The 16,946-nt window shown below is 41.7% G+C and overlaps 1 protein-coding gene across 5 annotated transcripts; it reads right to left on the minus strand.

Moving 5' to 3' along the window:
• Window positions 1-1,184: 1,184 nt before the first annotated feature.
• hipk1b (homeodomain interacting protein kinase 1b) lies at window positions 1,185-13,727 on the minus strand. 5 transcript variants are annotated; one of them, XM_030051434.1, is made up of 18 exons: window positions 13,344-13,727; window positions 11,790-12,523; window positions 11,391-11,582; window positions 11,055-11,236; window positions 10,752-10,875; window positions 10,354-10,473; window positions 9,933-10,019; window positions 9,559-9,743; window positions 8,587-8,737; window positions 8,293-8,482; window positions 8,000-8,118; window positions 7,246-7,380; window positions 5,998-6,158; window positions 5,138-5,209; window positions 4,669-4,839; window positions 4,064-4,278; window positions 3,843-3,955; window positions 1,185-3,566 (listed from the first exon to the last, which is right to left on the minus strand). In XM_030051434.1, the coding sequence occupies exons 2-18, from the start codon at window positions 12,519-12,521 to the stop codon at window positions 3,096-3,098; spliced, it is 3,420 nt and encodes a 1,139-aa protein (XP_029907294.1). In that variant the 5' UTR covers window positions 12,522-12,523; window positions 13,344-13,727; the 3' UTR covers window positions 1,185-3,095. The 5 variants fall into 5 exon arrangements, with proteins under 5 accessions (XP_029907294.1, XP_029907293.1, XP_029907292.1 ...); XM_030051433.1 differs by having other exon boundaries at window positions 5,998-6,155; window positions 8,293-8,479; window positions 8,575-8,737; window positions 13,344-13,726; XM_030051432.1 differs by having other exon boundaries at window positions 8,293-8,479; window positions 8,575-8,737; window positions 13,344-13,726.
• Window positions 13,728-16,946: the final 3,219 nt, after the last annotated feature.

The following is a 16,946-nucleotide window of genomic DNA, read 5'->3' on the forward strand; positions in this document are numbered from 1 at the left end:
TAATAGTTATTATACATTTAACAAACAATTAATTAAATTAAGCATCTAAATGTTTATTTTTTACAAACCAGTTATTAACCATCAACAAAGTGTTACACAACATCTGGCCCATCTATCTAATGTTTGTAGATGCTTTACAAATGATTTCTTAAAGGCTTACAAATCATTTGGTAATCATTAACAAATACTTACTGTAGTAAAATTGTTATGTGTGCAACAATAAACAGTTAACATATAGTTTACTATATGAGGTAAATATAACAAATTATTTCATTGTTTATTTACTGTAAAATAACTATTAAATATAGTTAATGAACTACAGATTTACCATTTATTAAGGATGGTTATTATAAAGTGTTAGGTAAAAATCTTCCCAAATGTAATAAAATCCAACTTGGAGAGAGGAGGGACTAGTTCAACAACAGAGGCAATGAAAACTTAAAAACATTTATCAGATATTGTATATTTGTATATTTGGTGGGATCTATTTAGTGCTTTGAGAAGAATTTCTTTTTTATGTTTTATTTGTGTTGTCGCTATCTTTTTCATTTCTGTTTGCACTGCATATTTGCTTTCACAATTCTGCAGCCGTGTGTGTAACTCATGACAATAAAGCTAAATTCTGTCAAATGAAATGAGAAGATATGAGGTGAGCCTTTATCAGCAGATTGCTCTGATTTCAGTGAGGAGCTTTGATAACAGCCGCCTCCTTTCCACGAGTAGATACTTTGGAAAATGTTTAAGCTAATAAAAACACCAAGAGGCTGATAACTCTCCGGAGAAGTGTGAGTGGTAGCAGATTCCTGGCTACTGTGATCACTTATCAGCTCTTTCTCTTTCTGTATACAGCGGTTGTATTTGTGTAGCACACAAAGCTAATTGCTGCAGGTCAAGCAGGTATTGCTGCTCTTGCTGTCAGACACTGTGGATTTAGTGTTAGCATCTTATTTGAATGCAGCACAGGTCTGGGCTTTTTGTCTGCTCAGTGCCACCCAAAAGATCATGTAACAGCAAACAGCATTTTGTGATGTGTAATATCAACTGACCCATTCCTTGCATGTCAATTTTTACCAAAGGCCAGAAAAAACATTTATCGAATTCAGAAGCCAGGCATCAAGAGTACTGGTGGCAATATTTGCTCTAATCTGTGGTGAAGAAGAGAAAAAACATTCACAATAATAAAATAGTGGACTTGAGGTTATTTTATTGAAAACAGTGATAGTGGATTATTTGAGCTGAAACCTTTTCCCTGAATTAGTTCTACCAGATAACCTCTTAACTATACTATGTTAAGATGAGATACAAACAGTTAAATACTCAGACATTACAACACAAATTGGATGCAAACACAACAGGGAAGGAGTTACTAAAAAGCCTTCATTACATTGACACCCACAGGTACTCACTGAGCGTGGGAGGGAAAGTTGCTGAGCTGATAGCCGTAACAAGTACAGAGTGTTTCACTGAACAGGTACTGCCATCTACTGTGCATCTGACGGGAATTCAGACAGGGGAGACAGACGGTGTGCATGATCTGTGTTTAGTACACTCATACTCCTAATGAGAAGTGCTATCCATATGAACTGCACTGTAGCATTTGAAGAACAGTAAGAGGTTACATGATGGCAATTTCAAGGGCAAATGAGCTCCTTGATCAAGTTGTGTGGAGACATTGCAGTTTCAACTATGCGTTTTTGCTCACTAGTGTGCAGTACGTATTGTGATGTTCAGTGGACGGTCCAAACTAGCCTAGCGTCATACTGAACTGAATGCTGTGACTGACACAAAACCGCCAATAAACTTCTTCTCAAACACTGAGCAAATTACCGAAAGTGTATTTGCCCAATGGTTTTGTATTCCTTTATGTTTATCCATCTCAGGGAACCGCAGTGTTGGTAGTTTTTACCATTCCTTGGTTCGTTTTATACACAAAGCTAAACAACAGAACAGAAATTTTGCTTTTCCCATTTACAAATTTTGGAAAAAAACTGCCCACAAATCCAGTCCCAACCTACTAATCAGCAGGTACTACACCATATCAGCTTTGTGCACAGTTCACTGAAATGGAATTTTTTTTTTTTTTTTGCCAATATGAATCTGAGTTTGGAGAGACTTAAAAATATCTGTAAGTTAAATTTCTTTATACTTTAAAAGTTGCGCATTTAATTTCTTTCCTGACAATGGACATGATATTTATACCATCCTCTGTACTTGATAAATACATTCAGCACTCACAGTGGATGAAGTTCAAGAGTTTCTTTTGCATAAGGACATGATTTATCCTGCCTAAACACTGTCACTACATTAAGAGTCAAACTATCACATGTGCACTTAAATTAAACATTGATCCATCACAGTTTAACCATAGCTTTCTCACAACAACCCTTTTGGACATCATTATGGTCACTTAAGGGTGCTGAAAACAGGACCTTCCTCTGCAATACCTCACATGGACAAAACATAATTTAAACATAATAAAATCAAACATTTGTGGGTAAAACAAAGTCATGGATAATGATACAGTCATAGGTGTGTTATCTAAAACACGGGGAATATCAGTGGATTAGTGTGACAAGACTTATGAAAAAACACATGACCTGAAACCCTCTTTGTCAGCTAGCCCTGAACTAGCCTTGTGTGCCAGGCTCCGAGGCTCACCTAAAGTGTCATCACAGCTTGTGACAGGAGAATAATCTCTCTTCACACAGAGCCTTAGATAAAGCAACAGGTGTAAAATACATTTACCACAATGCTCTTACTCTACATCTGAATAAGATAATATATGGGCTAAAAACAAAACACTTTTTTCATCAAAAGGAACATAAACCAATACAATACCAATTAACATTTCTTAACACTAAAATAGTCCAAAAGAGCATGTAAAACTAGCTGGAAGTGAAACGCTGCTCTGTAATCAAATGCAGCGATCAAATATGTGACCTAACCCCTTCAATCTACCAAAAATTATTTCAATAGAAATGTGGTTCAAGAGTCCCTTTGCAATAGTGTGTGGGGGAAGTACTTTTTTTTTTTTACGTTGCTGTTGTTACTGAAGGTGTGTGCGCATGAGCCGCCATATTGAGTGTTGAAGTCCTTTACAGGTAGGGGTACTGTGCCAGGCGCCTTGGGCTCAGCTGGTAGGCACTGTAAGCCTCGGCTCTGGGTGTCACGCTGACGTAGGGTGACCCAGGGGCAAACTGGTGCTGGTAGGCTGTGGGTAGGCCGTGTAGCAGACTACTGACAGAATCCTTGCGACTGGCTGAATCTCTCCTGGACGAGGACGATGAGGCATATGTTGCTGCATAGGCGGAGGGGGAGTGTCCATGGCTGCTGTGACCTCGGCCCAGCAGCTGCTCCATGGCCTGGGAAGCTGAAGAGAGGGCAGCAGAGGCTGGGTAGGTGTATAGGCTGGGGCCGGGTGCCGTGGCTGAAGCCAGGGCAGATACTTCCTGAAAGTTGTAGTGGGAGGCTGAGACGGCTGGGGGGAAAGTCTGTTGGCGACGCAGAGAAGAGCTGCTGTGGGAGCCCCCCAAGCGCTCCTGAGACGAGGACACCACCGGCTGCACCTGAACAGCCCACATATCCAATAACTCTCATTATACATGCAACTTCACAAAACGGAAAAATGTACTATATAGCAAAATCTCTTCAATTTTTGCCAATTAAATAAAAGGTAGATTTTGTGCAGGAAAACTACTTCTCAACCCTGGAAAAACAACAACGTACACAAAGTCAAATATTTGAGACGTAGTTCAAGAATTTCATACACATTAAAAAAAAATAGATCAAGCGTCCCATCTAACCTTGCAGAACAAAGATAAGAGACATGCAGGGAGCCTCACCTGGCTGAGGTTCAAGGGGTGGGACTGGCTCGGCACTAGTCCGTGGCGCTCCAAGCTCTCCCCTGAACTGCAGGGCTGTCGATTGGCTGACCTCTTAGGCTTCATGTAGTTCACTGGGAAGAAAAAGTATATTGAGTTTCATTGAAAACTGAAAATCCCATCACTATCCTGGATACAAGGATACAAGGAAGTTTATTAACAGTCAAGAGAGTGACTCTCACCAGTCTCTAGGCGGGCACGTGAAACTGTGCCCCTCTCAGACACCTGGGTTTTGACTGAGGGTGCCACTACTGCCAGAGACTTGGCCTGGCGCGATGACACTGAGCTGGCTGGGATGTGGGTGCGGGGCAGTGGAGTCAGTGGGCTGGCTGTAGATGAGTCAGAGTCGTGCACCGTCACACAGCTGATCACATTAGTCCGCTGGCTCAGACCCACACTGCACGAGCACAGAAACAACAATGTCATTTCACAGATAATATGCACAATTAGACAGATAGGTATGAAATGAGTCTCATTCATTTAAGACAGTGATGCACATTCGACTAAACAAATTCCTGGCTGGTCTATTGAGCCGATCAAACCCTTCCCATATACTCTCTCCAGTCCAGTATATCACAGCAGATTGTCAAAGTGCCAGTGGGTTTGTGACAGAAATACTTCATGAATAATGAGGCTAATCTAAGATCACCTCTGTACCTAAAATGTAACAAATGAGATAGCCGAGATGATTTTGTCAGCTTTAAAGCTTTCTTGGCCTCTCTTGTGAGAGGCTCAGGAAACACCACAAAAAAATGTGAGTTTAACAGAGAAAGTATCTTGCCCTAACCTGGCGGGATGGAACTTGCGCTCATCTTCTGTGTCAGTGTCGCTGTGAATAGTGATGATGCTGACCGCCGGGCTGGGTGTGTCGGAAATGATGATTGGCTGCGACAAGGTGGCACTGCAGGTGGGCGGACTCACCCCACTATTGCTGAGCAATGATGCAGTGGATATACCCCTTGATTAAAAAACAAAAAACAAAAACAAACAAACAAACAAAACAAACACAAATTTAGTTTTTCACATGAAAAACTGTGATATAGTTGCTCTGCAGTCAACAACAACAAAACAATATATCTATGTATAGCTTTATATAATATGGTCTTAGTTCTCATATCATGCATGAATTAATAAGGCCTAGTAAAGTACAGCAAGGCTTAGTAAAGTTTACTGTTAGAAATCAGAATCAATAATCAATCAGCAATCAAGAAAAAACAAGTGACTCCTCATAGGAGGCAGCGCAGAGCTGTACCAACCTGTTTCTGCTTTCGCCGCGTCTGGCTTTGACCTTTTTCCTCTCTTGCTGAGACCTGGCTTGGGTTGTGCTCCTATTGGGGTCAGAGGTTAATTGTGTGAGTGATGTACAACACTGGTAAACTAAGATAATCAAACCTAGAAACAAACCAATAAGTCACCGTGGATTTATTTATTTTTTTTACATGTGTAATGGGCAGTGTCTGAGATATTTGTTTGAATCTTGGGGACTTTTTGGCCTGTTGGTGGTGGTGACAATGGCAAATCAGTTTCATTTTGTGGATGCATCCAAAATATTGAGAGTGATGCTTTGAACCCTGTTTGCTTGTTGTCCTGCTGCGCTGCAGTGGGCCCATCATGTTTGTAATCAAAACTGGGGTTCTCAATGTCAAAATCTATCATTCCCTAAGTTTAATCCAAAACAGGACAACAGAAGCTCAGAAATTGCATGGCTGAGATGGAGCCTAAATTATAGTTCACATGTGTGAGTGGTCTTAACCCTTTATAGGGCAAGTGACTATTTTTGGTAATTTCAGAAATTTTACATATCAGGCCCATCCCCTGTCTCAGTTAGTTCAATAATCATTTGGTCTTCACCCAACCAATCAGCAAAGATCGCTCTACATCCCAGGTCACATGATTGTGGCATTTGACCAATCTCAATGGCTTTGATTTTCTATTACAAAATGAAAATTTTAGAAAAATTTTATAGAAGTAATAAAGTCCTGTCATGTTCTCTAATAACAGTCTAGGGTTGTTTTTTTGAATTTCAAAGTATTTCAATGAGTGCCCTATAAAGAGTTAACTGTGATTAAAGTGTGTATGTGTGTGTGTTGATTATAGCACTAGTTAGCTGACAAACCTCCAGCTGTGTCCCTGCTGGGTGGCAGCATCTGAGTGAAGTGTTTCCAGGGGAGACTCGGTAACAGCAGACTGATGTGTTGAGCTGTGGATGGCCACACCTGGAACCTGCTGCCAAGATGATGGTATGAGGATCTGCTGGGTGCCAGTGGGCCAGGCCTGCTGAGGTGAAAACAGAGCCTCACTTTAGAAGATGTGGTGTCACTTTGTTGGGAATATCAACAGAAATAATTTGACTGCTGGAACGGGCCAGACAGATTGAACCATGCTGAGAAATAAAGACAAAGGCAGAGGCAAACCAATGGCCAATCTCCTCTACAGGCAAAAGCACAAAGCTAGAAAAGCGAGCAACCTTTCCCAAGCCATTCCCTTATTACGGCATAGCCCTGCAACAAATCCACAAGATCATGCATGCAGAGCACTTTGACAGTGAAGCACTGGAAACAGTCAGCTCAGATAAAGACAAGTAATACACAACACCATGGAGCCTGTTAAAAGAAGAAATACTGAAGAGAAAGATTAGTTTAGTTCATTGATGCCAAACTGTCGGCTGACAAGCTGTCTTGGGAAAAGGCATGCCGCAAATTCTGGGGCTGGAACAAAAAGACAGGTATCAGAGAGTCAAGCTGTTGAGTAGGGGGTTTACTGTGCTTGTGAAGCTGCAACCTCCTTCACTGAAACCAAGGAAGGACAGGACAAGAGCAAGAAGCTGCAAGCAAAGCGCAGACCAAGTCAGTGACACATGCGCTCCATGCCCTCAGCAGACCTATGGGGAAAGAATGTACGGATGGGACAGAAGAGAATGAGAATGGTGAAAAGTTGGGATGCCCAAACAACAAAGTTTTGGCCCTCTGAAACACTGCAGAGGGGGGATTTTCTTTGAGTCAATCTCAACCGCTAAGACATTAATTTTACATTTTCCTGTGAAAAAGAATCATCCACCTGTGTTACCGTTTGGCACCTAGGTTCTATGAGCACCGTTGTATTTCTTATGTCTTCAGTCAAAGCGTTTGGGTACCCCAACACAGTGAGAACACAGAATAGAAATATGAAGAGTGAGGGAGGAAAATGTAAACGTGAGGCATAAAATTAGACTAGATGATAAACAGGCTGAAGTGTGGCATAGAAGGGGAGAAAAAAATGGCAAAAGGGAATATGAGGGCAGGAGAGAGACGGCATTGTTAGTGGTAGAGGAAGCAGGAAGAATGCATGGGTGTCTCTCTCCTCGGGGAAGTCATCTTAGGTTTACCAGCACTGTGGCTGTGTGCTCCAGGAGGGTGGGCCGACCCACCCCGGCGCCCAGCCCCAGGGGCAGAGAGTACTGGGGGGCTATGCCTGCTGAGGGGGGGTGCAGGGTGGCCACCATCAGGGGTGTGCAGGAACCCTGGAGGAGGGAGGGAGGATAGGGGATGGCAGGGTTAGGACAGGATGGAAAGTATTGTCCTTCATGGCTGTAACTGGTTTAATCTTTGTGGGACGGAGTGGGCAAAACTCATGAAACAAAAAGGGGAAATATCAGCTGCACAAAAGGATGTAGAATGATTCCGTTGGGAAAACTACTGTCACTTTGAACACCTGAAATCTGCAAGGTACAATATGTATTTTTTCAGTTTTCAGTTTCTTGAATTAAATCTCCATTTCAATAACTGAAAAGAACCAACTTGGATAAAGAAAAATGCAGTGCATAACCAAATACTTGACTAATACTTTTGTTAGTCAGTTAATGTATAATTTTGAGATTGAGTGATGACAGTGGGTAGGCAGAGAGGTCCTTCTGGCAAGCCAGACCATACTGTTGAACCTTCAGGAAAAGCAAATCAGATCAAATACAGATCAAATTCAACAAAACACCTGGGATGGACGGGACCACTTTATAAATCCAATTATATACCAGCTCACCTTTCCTCTGACATACTTGTACAAAAACAATGCAAATATGCCAAGTGGTTTGTTAGTTTGCAGAAAAATTGTATGCATCAAAATGTTAGAAAAACCACACTTACCTGTGTAAGCATACTTGGCTGGATCTGCAATGACTGAGCAGACTGGTTCTGAGGTACTATGGGTACTGAGTTCTCCATCCTCACCGGGAAACTGGAGCCCTTGCTGGATGACTGTAGCCCTGTGGGGAAGAACACACACGCACACCCACACAGATGCCAGTGAATAACAGCAATGTCATGCGGAAAAAAGCCTCAATAATAAAAGAAAACATTGTTGATTGATGATTCATGGATAAAGGAGAATAAAAAGGCTGACAGTCAAAAAGACGTTAAAAATGAGTTGTTCTTTTTACCTTGGATAGTGGAGGGAGGGCAGACGATGAGTGTCTGTTGGAAGGGTTCGGTCTGGCTACACAGCCCAGCGGGCCGTGTTTGAATTGGGACACTCTGTTGTGTCAGCCCAGGAATGTTGATGGTAGCCTGCTGGTACAGAGCTGGCTGGTAGTTGAGCAGAGGCACTGCTCCCCCTGCTGAAGGCACCTGTTGGGGGAAAAAAAAAAAGCACAATCGACCACTGATTAACACAAGAACAATCATGGGACTTGTGAGACTTTGTGTGGAAGAGCAGAACATGCCTGGTTGTGCTGGTTGAGCTGGTTGAGCTGGCTGCTGAAGGTAACAGTGAGGTTGCCCGCTGCAGCGCTGGGGACAGTGTTGGTGGAGTACAGGGATTTGCTGCTGTCGTAGGACGAGCTGCGGCGCTTGCAGATCTCCATGTTCTGGAAGCACGACTTCACACTGGAGACGATGCAAAGTACCGGTTGTTTATAAGACACATTTTAAAAAGAAAAGAAAAAGAAAAAAAAAGAAAAACACACACAGCAATGGAGGGCATGTGCATCAATGCTATCATAAGATCCTTGGGCTTGCGAGGACAAATAGATATTCTGATCTGATAAATGAATGTTGTCTCTGGTTCTTCAGCCAGTAAAATAAACAGGCTTGAATAATATAACAACTTTTAAAATAAATACTGCCATATTTATGAATGAGTCAATGTCATTTACTATGGTTCATATTTGAGCAAATTAACTACACTGTGATATGCAGCAAGGAGATTAAAACAAGCAAATGGACTCACTCCAGTCATTCAATCTTGCCAAGGCTCTAGGCTCTAAGTAACCGCTGTAAGTGTTTGTAGCAAACCAATTTAGCTGCTGCTACTGCCAATTTAGACTATATTTTCTATTCACTCAGTAACACAGGTAAATGGAGGAGTAAATTTATCTAGCACTGTTACGGCTTCTGACCAAACAACAGACAGCAGAGCTTTACTTACTCTTCACATGAACGTGGTTCTTTAAAGTGAGATGCTTAACATCATTCAATGCTCCATAACAGCCTTTAATTAGGCATAATTTTTATGAACCTTTATATTCTTAGTCCTTGTTTTTAACTAAGTCAGCATACACTATAATGTGACCCGGCAACATGCATTTTTTTTTTTTTTTTAATTATTCATGTTCTCAGATAAGTAAACAAAATTATTTCACTTGCCCTTGAAACAAATTCATCAGAAAGTTTAATGATAAACCCTGCATCCCATTCCACACACTTACTGGGAGCTGTGGGGGTAATCCATGAGGTGGCTCATTGTGACAAAGGGGTGACCCAGGGTTTTTGTGGGCGTGATCCTCTTCTCAGCATCCAGTCGGAGCATCCGCTTCAAGAGGTCTATAAACTCACGCCTGTCTGCTTTCTCGGCCAACATGTCTGTCCCTTCCAGATGGGAAGACAGGTTGACCTGGAATACAAAATTAAAATAAATAAATAAATAAATAAGTATATAGAGGGATGGTCCAAAAACTACAGGTGAAGTTATGTTCACGTGCCTGTGCATAGCATCACTTATGAAAACAAACAAAAACGTTGTGCTTCCCATGATCAATGTTATGGACTAATTAAAGCAAAAAAAAAAAAAAAAATCATCTACCTGCATCATATCATCCAAACAGTTGAAGATATACTTCCTGGCCTCTTTAGACTTGATCCCCATCTCCACTTCATGTTCTGATGGCGTCTGGAAGACATAGATAGTTTATTATTATGTTTGTGTACCAAAACCTTTTAAAAAATAATTTAAGAAATAGGAATGTAACAAACAATATTCAGTACAATGTTATATCGCCTAATATCACATATGATAAAGTGTGTAAATGAACTGACTGAAATTCTGATGCCAATCCCATGAATGAAAACCTATGCAAATTCAGACATGCATAATGATCACCATGACATCAGTCTATGATACAAGACTTTTGCTATTTCCTGATGTCTACAAGAATACCTTACAGCCTACATTAATAATAAAAAAAAAAAGATCTCAGTAAGATTAAGTGTGTGATTTTATGAACCTTGAGCCTCCAGAGTGGGTAGCTTGAGTCAGGGCCTCGGTTGAAGAAGCGACTGGTCTTGGTGCCGGCACTCAGAAGGTACTCTGCTGGTAGGCCTTGGGTCTGAGAAATATAGCGGATCTAGAAAGAGGGGCAAAATGCTTTTTTTTAAAACTTGCAGAGACAGAGTCAAACAACCTTGTAAGTGCCATGGGTTTACCTGCAATAAAGTAAAATAATTTATAATTGTGCTTGTTCTTCTGCAAAACCTTAATGAGCTACAACGAACTAACAACTTACCTCCATGCTTTCACATGAACTAGAATTTTATCAGTCATTTAGGCAAGAAGGGTATAGTTTTATCATTTACAGATTGTGAACAGGTCCTAGAAATTATTGGTTTTGCGTGTGATACTTACCTGGTCATATTCAGAGGCTCCTGGGTAAAGCGGCCAACCCAGAAACAGCTCAGCAATCACACAGCCTAACGACCACATGTCGATGGCCTCGCAGAACGGCAGCCCCAAGATGATCTCTGGAGCCCTGAGGCAGCAAACACAGGGATTAAGCAACAGTGGTGAAGAAATGGTACTCAGCTAGTAGTGTCAGACTACCTGATTTAGTATCAGTCACAACTAATCCTTGCAAAACTGCAAAGAAAAAAAAAGGCAGAATAGAATTTTTTAGACAATCCAAACACAGCTGCACTCCTGGCCAATTACCTGTAGTAGCGGGACTGCAAGTAGGTTGAACAAACCGCTTTGGAGACATGGCTGGCCGAGCCAAAATCAATCACCTTCACCCTGTAGGGCTGTCTGAGGGGGTCAACCAGCATGATATTCTCAGGTTTCAGGTCTGCATGGATCAGGCCCAGACTCTTCAGCTTCATCAGGGCAGTAGCCACCTACAGATACAAACACACCATAGTTATTACACTGAAAATACACTGAAAATACACAGAGCAATAAATATTAAGAAATCAACCAAAATTAACAAATTAATAAGTTATGGTTTGGGAATTTGTTTGTAAATAAATGACCCTCTAAACATTTGCTAACCTGTTGTAAGATGGGTCTGATGTGCCGGAGGGGAAGCGGGCTGAACTTGCTGTGCTTCAGAAAGTCATACAGGTTCTGCTCCAGCATCTCAAACACCAAGCAGGTGTGACCCTTGTGTTGGAAGCACTCGTATGAACGCACAAAGTTGTACTCATCTGCGTTCTCTGCACTCAGACGATTGAGGATACCCACCTGCAAATGGGAAAGGAGGAAAAAAAAAAATCAATTTTACTTGTCCATAAACACCGAATAGCTTGTTCATATGTTTCAAGTAAAACTATTTTAGTGAATAGAAGTGCATCAGAATGAGATGATATGTGAATGTCATTTGGCAATATGTCATATTGTTTACCTAAGCAGGAGGTACACGAATATTGAATAAATTTGGTGTCAAAATACCTCAATTTGGCCCTGACGAGCATAAGATGGATGGTTCTTGAGGATCTTGATGGCAACAATCTCATTTGTTCCCCTCTTCCAGCACTTGGCCACCTGTCCAAAGGTGCCCCTGCCCAGGAACTCCAGCACTTCATAGCTGCAGGACACAGAGCAGAGGATCTCATGCTGTACGAGCTGGTAATCCCCCTCGCCATTGGAGCTGCTGCTCTTGGTGGTGGGCGCTGAGTGTGGAATGGACTGGCCTGTGCCCCCGCCTCCCCCACCACCTGTGCGAGTGGAGTAAGCTGCTGCAGGAGCTGAGAGCTCTTCTAATATCTGGACACTGCCACATCCACTCCCGCTGCCTTCATTGGCCTCCTCCATCTTTCTCTTCTGCCCATGCCTGTTCCCTCTTGTGTCAGAGGATGACTCCGCATGGGTGTATGACGACGATGCCGCCTGCTCAGTGATTCGTCGGCTGGAGCCACGGGGAAGACTGCCAGTGCTGTCGGCTGCCCGAACCACCACTTGGCCCCTGGATCCAGGTGCAGCAGGGGGGAAGACCAGGGATGGCGCAAACGGTGGCACAGCCATGGCTGGGGTAAAGGTGTATGCTGACTGTCCTGCTATAGAACTGTAAGCTTCAGTGGTGGACACGTCCCAAACGTTGTTCTCCACCTTCAGCTTCTTGACACGGCAAAAGGCACTGGAGGAGATGGATGGAGGAGAGAAGACCTGCAGCTGGGAGCTCATAGCTGAGAAGAGGAATTAAAAAAAGGAGGAAATGTAGCTAAAGCACACTTCTTCAAATTCAAAATATCATAAACCATATCAACATTCATACAGGACATGTAAACCCATACTAGAGGAACTACATGAAAACCATGCAATCAGCAACAATCCCCCAAACAGTCAGTGGCCAGACCTGGATGCGCCACAAATTAGCTCTAGTAAATACAAACCCACTGTTAACCAGAATAGTGTTTCATACAATTACGACCTGGGATCCAAAATGGACTGGGAGTGTGAGGCTGTATCTGCAAACCTTGATTGCAGAGTGTGACTAAATTCTTAAATTAGGTCCCAGGTTGAAAAGGCAGGGGAATTTCAGAGCTCGTGCTTACACTGATGAGTAAAAACCTGATTTATAAAACGCACTGTGCAGCAACAGGATATATTACTAACACTGCTGTATACCAAAAGCGTCGGTGAGTCACAGGAAAATTTTCGGGGTAACGTCGTTAACACGGACGGGCCACAGTGTCATGGAGATTGTATAACCCCTATTACCAAACAGGAACATATTACTGCTAGAAAATGTCGAAATCTACTTTTGCCCGTCACTTTGTTACTCACCGACATCCAAAACGACTACTGACACAACACAGGCGTCCTACCAAGCCAAGGAAAGAAACTAAGCACCGCTAAGACGTTCATTTGGCTAAAACATGGCTAGCCTTACTTAGCCCTATCCCAATAACGCTGCTTTAAAGTCGCTAAATTGTCAAAGTTGGGTCAAACGGCGATGGCACACGACGACCCAACACAAAATAATACCAAAGTTGTAAAACATACCGGATTGAATCTCGCTGTTGTGTCGAAAAACACCTCAATCGTTTGGTTTAAATCCCACTGCAGTCTAGTGGTCTATCCGATTAGCTTCCGCTAGCCAGAGTTAGCTGCTAGCTAGGCCTGCATTGTTTCTTCACTCGATGGAGGGGCTAGTCAGCCAGCGTCAACGTTATAGCAACACGTCTTCGGGAGGAAAAGGCAAAAGTCTCATTGTATAATCCAACTAGGCTGCCCGATGTTAAAAAACGGCCACGCTGTGGGTTAAAACACAATAAATTTCGTGATAAAAGCGGCTGACTTCAGGATGGAAAATCCACTTTTCGCCGGAACAAACCACGTCCTTATCAGCTGCGAAACTTGTTGTGATACGTCCGAGCGCGGAGTGATACGTGAACACGGAAGTCAGTGTGTGATTCCTGTGAATGTTGGGCTGAATGTTGTCACCCACGGGTCAGGCGATGAGGTGATTCCCAAAAATAAGCTGCATTTTGATAAAGCAAAGACATGAACTCATCAGTTTCACACGATGAACCTTGTTTCATCTTATGAGTGCGCTATTCTGGTAGATCAACATCCCGCAATAAAATATAGGGTGCATACCTAATTAAATGGCCTTGTGTAGCATGCTACTGGTAATCAGGTTTTACTGAAAATAAGTGGATGCAAATACAAAACGTTGTACATGACACATAAGTGACTTCAGAGAAAAATCCAAACTGCAGAATTAATTTTGACAACAGTAATGAATGATTGTCCGAAAGTAATTATCTTATTAATACATAGGTCAAGCCAAAATAAAACTGTGAATGAGGAATAGGCAAACATATCCCGCAGTGGCCATTCTTTATTTAAAAATCAACCACAGAGAAATTAAAATGCAATTTAAAATACCTATGTGGACACCTGCCCCACTTTGTCAGGCAACCATTTAATGACCTATTTATAGTGTTTCTGCTGTTGGAGCGCAACATGAGGACATTTGCCTTCCTAAATGAACTGTAGCCCGTGTTAAATACACGTCAGCATAAATTAGCGTTTGAGATTGGCTGTGGGGCAGCGTATGAAATGAATGACTTCTGCAGATTAATCTTCCACGATGATGCTCTAATGCAAAAGATGACGCGTTGCGCTCGTGGTATGAGATCTACATGTCAGTGGGTGCGGTCATGGCTCCTCCATCCCCCCAGGTCGTTTGGGAGTGCAGCCTGTTTCTGCTCAATCTGCTCATTTCTGACAGACTATGGATGGATTATTGCTTTTTTTTTTTTTTTTTAATCTTTTATCAGACCCTTTTTAATTATTATTAACACCAACAAACATTGTTCCTATTTACAGACATAAAGACATTAGGGCATGAAGACATTACACAGCTGTGTGGTATCAGGAAACTGTTCGGTGGGGGAGAATAGACATAAGAAAAAGGAGTAATAATGATACTGATAATGATAACAGTAATAGTGTAGCGCTAATAATAATAATAATAATAATAATAATAATAATAATGCAGTGATAATATAGTAATATAGTAGCCAGTGTAATAATAGTAATCATCATTATAATATTCCATTCCCTTATACTTGTAATATTAAACATACAAAATGGAGTGGGCACAGGAAAAAAAAGAGAAAATAGAAAGGGAAACCAAGTAATAAACAGTTTTGGAGAGGAAGAGAGAAAACAAGGAGAGAAGAGAGAGGAAGAAAAACCTGTGATGGCACAAGAGGCGGGGAGAGGTGGAGAACAACCCCTGTTTTAGTTTTAACTATTAATCTGTGATTTCATGTATAAGTCCCTTTCAGTTTCTGTGTATGTGGTTGGAAAGCAGCGCTGGCAGCCCTGCAGTGAAACCAGAGGCGGTTCAGCTCCAGCAGAGAGAAGAGACAGCCCTCGAACAAAGTTCATCTCCTCCTGATTTGTTTGTCTTAAATATGCCATTTTTTGTTATTTTCCTTTTATTGAGCGTTTCTTTGAAAGACACAGGCAAACAAAAATAAAACATACATGACAGCTGGGTTCACATTACCAAAAAATAACCAAACAAATAAAAACACAAATGGAATTACAGTAACATGGGGAGGCTCCATCTTTTAAGTAAACAACAAAGTCTACATTTGTATGTACTGTGCATGCATGCACAAACATCATGCGCATACATTACCATTTTAAATCAAAAATATCAATGTGAATTCTTAGTTTAAATGTAATACTCTCCATTGTGTATATATTATAAATTACAACCACTCAGTTATGGTTGAAATATCTTTCTTTAACCATTTTCACCTGCCACTAACAGCACCCTCAGTGTTTATCTCTCTTTGCACAGTGAAGTGCCTCTGGATCACCAAGGTACATGATTTTGAAATTAAAATGGATTTTTCTCTTAAACACAGCCTCCAGGACCCCATGAACACTTATCTGAAACGGAGCCACATAGGGACAATTCCTAAAAATGTGAAAATAATTTGCTAGTGCACTTTCACAAGACCTCCAGCAGAGAATCTGATTAGAGAAGTTAGTCTTTTGCGTTGGGGTGCAGAAGAATCGAGTTAAATTTTCCCAACTGAATGCTGACCATTGCCGACTGCAGATCCTATTCCATTCCTCCATTGTTACTTTAAAATTACCCCCTGCCTCCTATCATGCTGTAATATTCAGAGTATGATCTTTTTTTAATTTTGAAGGGCAGAATATAATTTAGATATTATCTTTTGGTGAGTACCAACTACCCTTTTGGGAACTTCTTATCAATAAAGTCTCTGATTTGTAAATATCTAAAGTGATCTTGATTCTGCAGAGTTAAACTTGTCCTTAAGGTCCTGGAAGCTTAAGCTGTACATTGATTCATGAGTGTGCAATATGCAGTGAGGCTGTTTCCGGACCAGCTTCAAAACCTCATGTCATATTTACTGGACATGAAATCTGTGTCATATGCAAACCATTTAAGGATTTCATTTGTGTCTTCAGTTGTTACTTTTTGATTATAAATATGCCATTTTTGTGTAAGAACGCTTGGAAGTTAAGTGTCTTGTGAATTGTAGGTCTGATATTTATTTTGGTGACCATGGGGCAAAAGAATCGGTCATTATCTGTGCTCACATTCACTTCATCCCTCCTTACTGAACCGTCTCTGACAACAAGTAGGCAACAGCAGCAGGACCAGCTCTAACGTTAGAAGTGCAGCCAGGTGAACTCAATCATCTCAATCTGTTGCACTAATGCCACACTTACTTTGAAAAAGGTAAACATTGCCATGTGTTTTTGAGCTCCACGTGGCTCTGGCACACCTGAACTAGGTCTACTCTGGTGCATTTGCATTAATAACACCTCATGGTGGCGGTGAAAATGGAACACTTAATAAAGATGAAGAAATGAGCTGCCTCGTGCCTGTGCCCTGCTTGTGGTAGTAGAGGACTCTGGGCAAAAAGAACAGATTTCAGAGACAACAGCATCTCTGCTGAGGCCCAAGAAGTACTTTCAAGACCACCACAAAACAAACATCACAGATTCCAGATGTCCAAAAATGACCACAGCCAACAGAATGAATTCCACAACAACTCATCTCATTCTTCGATAATCTGTACACAGACCATGGTATCATATCAGCTC

The sequence above is a fragment of the Myripristis murdjan genome, chromosome 5, assembly GCF_902150065.1.
Source record: "Myripristis murdjan chromosome 5, fMyrMur1.1, whole genome shotgun sequence".
Lineage (NCBI taxonomy): Eukaryota > Metazoa > Chordata > Actinopteri > Holocentriformes > Holocentridae > Myripristis > Myripristis murdjan.

Bases quoted from the DNA above. Each gene is read 5' to 3' on its own strand.
- hipk1b (XM_030051432.1), bottom strand. From the start codon at position 12,521: ATGAGCTCCCAGCTGCAGGTCTTCTCTCCTCCATCCATCTCCTCCAGT. The intron at 10,474-10,751 runs GTAAGTATCACA...CCCTCTTTCTAG, and splicing joins GAGCCTCTGAATATGACCAG to ATCCGCTATATTTCTCAGAC. The intron at 3,956-4,063 runs GTGAGAGTCACT...TTTTCTTCCCAG, and splicing joins ACGTGCCCGCCTAGAGACTG to TGAACTACATGAAGCCTAAG.